General features: G+C 33.6%; 1 protein-coding gene across 1 annotated transcript in view; it reads left to right on the forward strand.

Annotated features, from left to right (window-relative positions):
• Nucleotides 1-1,506, forward strand: part of ADAM32 (ADAM metallopeptidase domain 32) — a gene marked incomplete at both ends in the record, with an annotated part of 188,452 nt that extends 186,946 nt beyond the window's left edge. The window contains one exon of the mRNA XM_080796289.1: nucleotides 1,464-1,506. Coding sequence (XP_080652415.1) covers nucleotides 1,464-1,506 — 43 coding nt within the window. The remainder of the gene's footprint in view (nucleotides 1-1,463) is intronic.
• Nucleotides 1,507-9,998: the final 8,492 nt, after the last annotated feature.

Genomic DNA, 9,998 nt, shown 5'->3' on the forward strand with positions numbered 1-9,998 from the left:
TCACAAGTAGGCAGAGAGGCAGGAGTGAGAGAGGTAGAGGCAGGCTCCCCGCTGAGCAGAGAGCCTGATGCGGGACTCGATCCTAGGACCCTGAGATCATGACCTGGGCTGAAGGCAGAGGCTTAACCCACTGAGCCACCCAGGTGCCCCATAATTAATTTTTAAATACTTCAATTCAATTAATATTTCCAGTCTTTTCCTAAAAAACAGAAGGATTTTAGGTAATCTAATAGAGAAATTCAATTATTAATCTCTCACATATTGTCATTTGGCTTTTAATTTCTAGATTCTTTACCTACATGACTTCCTTTTCATTAGTCATTGTTATTGTTATTGCATTAAATGAATACTTACTAGGATTTAACAACATATTTATCAATTAGTTTGTTCACTATTCATTCTTGAGCCTGTTTTCTCATTTTGATTTCAATTTCCTTTTTTACCCAGTAGTTTGTAATTTACACTTGTAAGCAGTGTCATCCTCAGGAAAAAGGGTCTCATGGGAATTCTGCATGCTCTGAGTTGTAGGCATACATTAGGAAGAGGGGAATGTTTTAGATTTGCCGTCTTGAAGCATGAATGTTTCAGTATTTTCTGTACTTAACTGGTTCAAATTTGTGTGTAGTAGAATTAAGGAATTGAGGTCCTGTGCTTTATACATATTGCAGACCTGAGGTTTTACATCTCTAGGTAATCTTTTTCCATCCACATGGCTAAGACAACTTACTTGTTGCATTCCTAGCAGCCATAACTTTTCTTATCCCTACTTAAGACTACTGGTCCTGGGGTTTGTTTCAGCTTTCTAATGTCTAAATACCTGCTTCAACTCCTTCCAAGCTAGGGTTAGTAAAACCATGTTTATTAGGGTGTGAGTAATTCATATTCCCTTGTAATCATTCAGTTTTTGCTCCTGTTTTCCCTCTGAACTTCTAGTTTCCTCATTTTTTACTAACAGAAGGAAAAGCCTTTCTAGCTGTCAACCTCCATTGGGTATTAGATTTTTATACTATTTTCTTCAGCTTTTCTGTGGAACGGAAAGGGAAAGCTTTACTTACGGAATAGAAAGTGGGTTTTCCCTGTCATTTCATGCTGATAGATTGCCCAGAAGTAAATAAATGTGTTTTAATTTGCAAAATGTGGCAGTTTACATATCAGTGAATTTAAAAAGCTAACTTGAAGCCTGATAGCCAAATTTAGGCATTCATCATCAAACTTACATATTATGCTTAGAGGTGATTAAGAAAAAAATGCATCTCTGCTATGTAGATACTTTTCCCCACTGGAGAATTTAAGTTTTGCGTTATATGTTGCACTTGATGTTGGGTAAATAAGAATAATATTTTTTTGCATGTCCCAGGTGTTAAGTTAGTTTTGGTGTAGAATGTCCTGATCTTCATGCTTAATATAATCAAGTTTCTTAATATAACTGTTAGACATTATTTTTATCTTATATTTTTATTTAGATCCAGGTCAGAAAGTAGTGCTCAAACATATACCAGCAGGTAAGAAATTTAGGAAGTGTTTCTCGTAAAGTGTACCTTGAAAATAAGAATGAACAAATAAATAATTGCTTAATATTTTTTGAGCAGCCACAACTGATAAAGCCCTAAAGATAATTTTTTAATATTCTCAATTCTAGGAATGAGTCTTTTTTCTTCAGTTGACTGAATTTTTATTGATTGCTTACTTTATTGGTACATAGGAAAAACTAGTTAAATCTAATGAGACAAGGTATCTATAATTATTTTGTGGAACTAACTCATAAGCAGAGGATTTTTACATCCTTTATGTTGAGATGCATAAAGGGAAATTTTTTTTTGGTTCAGATTACATTTGCCTCTATAACCTCAATATAAACAACTGAGTGAACTCCATTTAGGAGGAGTTTATCAAAGAGATGGTGTCATAAGCACACTAAAATTCTTTGCTTCGCATAGCCCCTCAACAGCCCAAAGTTGTGTTAACAAAGGTTCTCTGAATTTTTCTTAAGTTTTCAGTTTCCCATGCTCTACAGTTGTGGCCTTGTGATCCCTCTGAAGTCATCAAATACTGGTCTGCTCACCTTTCCTTCTTCCTTAGAGAGTTTAGTTTTCTCGTAAGGTCTGATATTTTTCCAAGTGTCTTCTTTTAGTTACTTTCAATCCACTAGTTTTCCAGAATATCCTTTATAGCCACGGGTTAAATTTTCAGGCTGTACCATAACATTTATAGTTTCTATCCTTTCTGAGGAAGTCCTTTCCTCCATTAGAGAAGCTATGGAATTTCTACATCCTTGATTCTCTCTGTTATTTTTAGATATCTTCTAACATCATAACCTCTTATAGATGTTAGTTACATTTTCTAAACTAATTATGAAAAAAGAGCTGATTTTATTAACTCCATTCCCTTTCATGGGATTTGTGATATAATGCCCAAACACTGTAATTCTTCCAGCCCTTTGCTTACCTACAAGCATTACTTTCCCTCTATACTCTGATACCACTTGAAGGTAATGGCCATGTGTCTTTGCTAACCAATTTAGAGTTAGCACCTAGCAGAGTACATGTGTAAAAGTACTAACTTATTGAATAAGTGATTACTCTTGAACTTCACATACACAATTAATATTATAACTACTCTAATTGGAGTCCCCTCTCTCATAGAATATGAGGTTCACGTAATCATCCTCTTCTAGAAATGGTGTTCCACTGGATTGAGGGATAGGCAAGGACATCGTTCATAGGACATTATATATTGCATTTGAAGAATATAATTTGGAACATTAATCCATTCATCCAGTTTGTGTTTAGCATATACCAGAAAAACATCCTTGAATTATTCTTTCATTTAAATTTAATAAGCTAGGTATAGTTGTTGTGCTTTTATTATTGTAGCGCCTATTAGATTTTTTTCTTCTGTTCTTTTTAAACTTTTATTTTAAATATATATATTTTTTCAGTTGAAAAGCTGGTGGGAGATATTAGTAGAACAAGCTCTTTGTGTTATAACATTACTAAAATAAGTATTTTTTTAAATGATGGATGTCTAATGGGTTGTGCATGTCAGTAGACTCACAAGTCTAGATTCCTAAATTGGCGTGGAGGAAAACTAACTACAGTTAACCTTTGAACAACATGGATTTAAACTAAGCAGATCCACTTAAAATGGATTTTTAAAATAACTATAGTGCAATACTGCAAATGTATTTTCCTTGTTACTTTCTTAATAATTTTTCTTTTCTCCAGCTTACTTAATTATAAGAGTCAGTATATAATACATATAAAATACAAGGTATGTGTTAATCGACTGTTTATATTATCAATAAGGCTTCCAGTCAACAGTATACTATTAAGTAATTAAATTTTGTGGGAGTCAAAGTGTTATACGTGGATTCTGATGTGTGGGGGTTGGCAACCTTAACCTCTGTGTTGTTCACGGGTCAACCATATATTTAAGAAGTGTGTTTCACAGAGTAGTAGGAAAAACCTACTTTACATTCTGAAGATATAAGATAGCAGAGGTGAGGAAAGGATGGGAAGAGTAAAATTATATCACTTATCACTGAATTATCTCACTAATATTACCATCTATATTATTTTCTCTGTCAATAAACCTTACTAAATTTCTCTTTAATTTATTCTTTTTTCTCTAATTCTTTTGGTTAGAGGATTAGAGATTAATCTATAGATATAAAAATTAGAAAAGAGTCCCAAGAATTTTATTTTGACTTTGGTAATACAGAGTATAAACATAGACATTTGGTAGATATTTCTTTCTTACTATTATTTTGAAGGAAAGAGGAAGAAACTTTCATTAAAACCAAAATCAGGAGACTATCTTCATGGCTGGGGCTAGGAAGAACAATACCGTTAAAGAAATGAAAGATACATTAACTTCTTTAAAATTAGGAAACTCTATTCAATAAAAGACCTTAAGACTGTGAAAATATATGCCACAGATAAAGAAAAAGTATTTCCAAAATGGTTTGAACCCAGAATATGTATAAGTTCTGTAAATATAATTTTAAAAATGGCACAATTTTTAAAAGTGGGCAAAAAACTTTAATCAGACATTTTACCAAAGTCCAAATTACCAATGAACTATGGAAAGGTAAACAGCACCCTTAGTCATAAGACAGATGCCGTTTAGACCAGTACACCCCTACCCAAATGGCAGATGTGAAATGACCAACAATACAAGTGTTAGAAAGGAAAGAAGCCAGTGGAACACTCATCCACAGCTGATGGGACTGAAAATTATTACCAACACTTTGAAAATTGTTCAATATGAGCTACTAAGTCTAGACATTAGTTTACCCTATGACTGAACAATTTTTAAATACTTAAATCCACCAGAAGACACGTAAAGAAGGTCTGTAGCAGCTTTATCTATTATACTCCAAACTAGCTACCATCTGAAAATCTAGCAACAACATAATGGAGAATTAAGTTGTGTTATATTAATTCAATAGAATGCTAACAGCAATGAAATAATGAACTATCATGATTAAAGTTCACAGAGTATAAAAGAAGCTCAAAACAAAGGAGTACATTTGCATGTCTAACGTACATATTTTTGATGCACATGAAGTGGAAAAACATGGCAAGATGAATCCATGATTGTAGCGGTCAGAATAATTGTTACTTTTGGGAAGAGTTGTCATTTGGGAGAATGTGTGAAGGAATTTTCTGGGCTATTGAAAATGTTTTATATTTTCGTTTGAGTTGTGGTTACACAGGTGTATACGTAACTGTGAATTCATTAAGCTGTACATATCTCTTCAGTATACTCTGTGAATATCATGCATCAATAAAAAATTGAAATTATAACCGTGGAATAGGAAAAAAAAATAAAAAAAATAAAAATAAAAATAACTTTATCAGATTGCATTTTATCAAAATGAAAGTATTATTTCCTTATTTATTTAGATCCAAATCACAGGAAAGCACCCCAAACACCTAACAGCAGGTAAGTACATTAGGAGCTGTCTCTAAAATTGAAACAAAATTTATAATCTATAATTAAATCCTAGGTATTTATTAGGTAGATGAATTAGTTAAGTACTATATCAGAAACAACATATTAATCTTTACTAATCTTGCTATTAATGAGTATTTATTCATTTAGTCTTTTTTCTTTAGTAAAGTTTTGTTGGGAACTTGCTCTTGTGGACAGAATGGAATTAAAGAGTTTGAATTCAATAAGATATCTAATAGGATATAAGATATAAGATATATAAATTAGTCTATAAAATAAATTCATAATCAAGGCCACTTTATCCATTAGGTATTACAGGCATAATATTTAAGGCCTATGAGTTTCTAACTGCCAAAAACAAAACACTGTTTACAACACAAAAAACCAAATAGATTATCTCCAATATATGGAAAAGTAAAATTAATAATATATTTCAATTTCTCAAAAAATGCCAACTCTTAACTGTTACATTCATAAACACTGTATGTGGAAAAATGTAAGTTTTTCATTTGTAATACTTCTGATTAAATATGATACTTCTCCAGAAATCAGGAAATTGTAGCATAAACATTAATCTCAGGCAAATAATTTCACAAGTAAATTGCAAAAAGTTTTTCTAGAATGTTTTTTTCTGACATTTGAATTTTTTTGCTTGGCAGTACCCCCAGTTATTTGTATATTTTACAGTGGAGGGGAGTTTATTTGCTGTCAGTACCTTAAAAATGTATCTCTTTTCTTTTCCATAGTAACTAATAATTCCTTCGGAGGACAATGGATATTACAGAGTGTCTCACTGAAATGAAAATTCCACCTTTCCTCCCTTGGTCACGGTCAAAGAAAACAATAAACTGTGTGTGGAACTATTTGCATGTGCATCTGTATTTCTTTCTTCCTCTACCCCTGAGGCTTCAGTTCTGTCATTTCAGGTCCCTTAACTGAAGATACATCAACTCAAGCATCCCCATCCCAACCAGACTCACTGAGCTCTTTTTCCCAGCTCTCCTATCACCCTCTGCTGCTTTCCTGCCTGGGGCTCCAGGTGCTGGAAATCTGCATCAATGTCTTTTACTCAATAAGAGCTCATGGGTGGTAGGTAGTCCATGGTCCTCCTCCTGGTATTTCTCACCAGACTTGACTGGGGCATACAGATCTCAGTTAATCTGATATATTCCCACTTTACCCACCCAACAACCCCAGTCTAGGCTTCTGAAGGAAGCTGTGTTCACTTTGAGGACTGTACATTACTGTCCAGGACTCTTGCTCTACCCACTACCCTTCCCTTGTTCCTTGACTAGGTGATCCACAGGATGAATCCCAGAAAACAGAAGGACCCAGAGAGCTTGGACTTGGATCTCAGGGGTAAAGGTTAACCTCTATCAGAGTTTAGTGACAAAGTTGATGAACTGAGTTGGGAAAAGTTTCTGTCATTTTCCATTTTCTGAAAGGTTGTATGATGTTGTTTAGTTTTCCAATTAAATATTTGATAAAATTCACTGAGGTAGCTGGAGTTTTCTTTGTGAGTAGATCTTAATTATGGATTCAATGTCTTTAATAGAGGACTATTCAGATTTTTTCTGCAATCGTTTTTTCAAATATTGTAATCTTAAAGGAGTTTACCCATTTCATTTAGTGGCTGATCTTTTGGCATAAAGTTGTTCTTAGTAACATTTTTCAGTGTCTGTAGTTATGTCCCTTCTTTCTTTCTTTCTTTCTTTTAAAAGATTTTATTTATTTATTTGACAGAGAGAGAGAGAGAGATATCACAAGTAAGCAGAGAGCAGGCAGAGGGGGAGGGGGGAAGCAGAACCCCTGATGAGCAGAGAGCCCAAGGCTGGGCTTGATCCCAGGACCCTGAGATCATGACCTGAGCTGAAGGCAGAGGCTTAACACACTGAGCCATCCAGGAACCCCTATGTCCCTTCTTTCATTCCTAATCATAGTAATTGTAGTTCTTTTCTGATCAGTCTTGATAACAGATTTTTCACAATAACGAATCCCTTAATCCCTCAGACCACCTCTTGTCTTTTTTTTTTTTTAATTGCCTCTGTTTTCTGCTTCATTGATTTCTGCCTTTTTAACAATTTGCTCTTTTCCTGGCTTTTGGAATTGGAAGTTTAGATAATTTATTTTAAACCTTTTCTAATTCCTTTAAAAGTATATATTTGTTCTATATACTTCTTTAGCTTCATTTTGTGAATTTTTGTATGTTGTATTTTTATTATTCTTCAGGTCAATTTTTTTCCAATTTTCACTTTGATCTCTGAATTATGGATTACTTAGAAGTGTTAACTTCCAAATATTTGGATATTTTCTGTTTAGTCTTTTCTTATTGATTTATAGTTAATTCAGTCATTGTCAGAGAATATACATACACAATTTCAATCTGTTGAAATTATTGTTTGGCTTATGGTCCAGCCTATGGCCTATTTTGGTGAATGCTCCAGGTGCACTAAAAAAAAAAAAAGTGTATTTTGCAATTGTTAATATATAAATGTCAAGTCAAGTTTATTACTAGGGTTTTTGAAATCTTCAAATTTTTTTGCCCTTTTTCTATTATTCCCTTAAAAAGATCTGTTAAAATTGCCTATTATTGTTGTTGATGTGTTGTTTTGGTATATTAGTGTTTCATATATTTTCAAGTTATATTTAGTGCATATATCTTTAGGACTGGTATGTTTTCCTGATGAACTGACCCTTTGTCATGATATAATTCTTATTGTCTCTATTATACTCTTAGTTTTGAATTTTACTTTTTTCTGGTATTAATATAGCCATGCCAGCATTTTTACAGTTATTTGCAAGGGATATCTTTTTTCATCCTTTAACTTTCAGTGTATCTTTCCTTAAACTTAAGATGTATCTGATGTAAACAACATAACATTTGAGTCTTGCATTTTTTTTAATCCAGGTGAATGTTTTTAAATTGAAGTGTTAAAAGCATTTACGTTTAATATAATTTCTGATACTGTTGATTTTAAGTCTTACAGTTTGTTATGTGTTTTCTATTTTTTCCACATTTCTTCATTCTTTCCCTCCACCTCTTTCTTTTAGGTTAATGGATACTTACTCTATTTTTCTTCCCTATTGGCTCTTCTGGCTGTCCTTTTTACATTATTAATATTTTTGGTGGCTACACCAGAGATTACATTATGCATCCTTCATTTATCACAGTCTACCTTGAATTAGTATTATGCTATTTAACAAACAACAAAATACTTTACAATAGTATAATTTTTGTTACCTCCTCCTTCCCTTGGTGTTACTATATTTAATTATACACATTTGACCTATATGTCACTATTATTTTCACATGAAAGAATAACATGAGATCAATAATATTTTCAAAAAATGTAAGCTTTTATATTTATGCACATGTTAACCTTTCAGGTTCCAGGTATAAGAGTTGTGCTTTCATAGGAGATCACTTCTCACTCTTGAATAACTTTCTTTAGTATTCCTTACAGTGTGCTACTGATGGTGACAAATTTGTTCACTTTTTTTTTTGTTTGAAAAGTTTTTTAAATCTTTATTTTCTTAAGATATGTCTAATTGCACATAGAATTTTTAAATTGTCATTTTTTTTCTTTTAGTGCTTCTTGTATATTTTCTTATGGAATTCATTTTTTTTAAAAGATTTTATTTATTTGACAGACAGAGATCACAAGTAGGAGGCAGGAAGAGAGAGGAAGAAGCAGGCTCCCTGCTGACCAGAGAGCCCAATGCGGGGCTTGATCCCAGGACCCTGGGATCACGACCTGAGCTGAAGGCAGAGGCTTTAACCCACTGAGCTACCCAGGCGCCCCATGGAATTCATTTTTTATTTTATTTAATTTTTATTTTTTATTTAAGTTCAATTAACATGTAGTATATTATTAGTTTCAGACCTAGCTTTCAGTGTTTCATCAGTTGTATATAATACCCAGTGTTCATTACATCCTATGCCCTCCTTAATGTCCATCACTCAGTTACCTCATTCCACCATTCCTCTCCCCTCCAGCAATCCTCAGTTTTTTTCCTATGGTTAAGAGTCTCTTATGGTTGTCTCTCTCTTTGATTTCATCTTGTTTTATTTTTCCCTCCCTTCCCCTATGCTCCTCTGTTTTATTTCCTAAATTCCACATATGAGTGAATATGATAATTATCTTTCTCTGATTGACTTATTTCACTTAGCATAATACCCTCTAGTTCCATCCACATCATTATAATGGCAAGATTTCATCTTTATGATGGCTAATAGTCCATTGTACATGTATACCACATTTTCTTTATCCATTTATCCATTGGTGGTCATCTGGGCTCTTTCCATAGTTTGGCTATTGTGGACATTGCTGCTATAAACATTGGGGTGCAGGTGCCCCTTCAGATCACCACATTTTTATATTTGGGGTAAATACCTAATAGTAGTGCAATTGCTGTGTCATAGGGTAGCTCTATTTTCAACTTTTTGAGGAACCCACAACTGTTTTCCAGAGTGGCTAGACCAGTGTTGCATTCCTACCAACAGTGTAGGAGGGTTCCCCTTTCTCTGCATCTTCGATAACATCTGTCATTTTAGGACTTGTTAAATTTAGCCATTCTGACAGATGTGAGGTGGTATCTCATTGTGGCTTTGATTTACACTTCCCTGATGCTGAGTGATGTTGAACATTATTTCATGTGTCTGTTAGCCATTTGTATGTCTTCATTGGAGAAGTGTCTGTTCATGTATTTTGCCCATTCCTCAGTTGGATTATTTGCTCTTTGAGTGTTGGATTTGATAAATTCTATATAGATTTTGGATACTAGTTCTTTATCTGATAAGACATTTGTAAATATCTTATCCCATTCTGTAGGTTGCATTGTTGTCTGTAGGTTGTTTTGTTGACTATTTCCTTTGCTGAGCAAAATATTTTTATCTTGATGAGGTGCCTGTTTCCCTTGCCTTTGGAGATGTATCTAACAACATGTTGCTGTGGCCGAGGCTAAGGAGGTTGCTGCCTGTGTTCTCTAGGATTCTGGTGGATGCCTGTCTCACACTGAAGTCTTTTATCCATTTCCAGTTT

The sequence above is a fragment of the Martes martes genome (genome assembly GCF_963455335.1).
Source record: "Martes martes genome assembly, chromosome: 2".
Lineage (NCBI taxonomy): Eukaryota > Metazoa > Chordata > Mammalia > Carnivora > Mustelidae > Martes > Martes martes.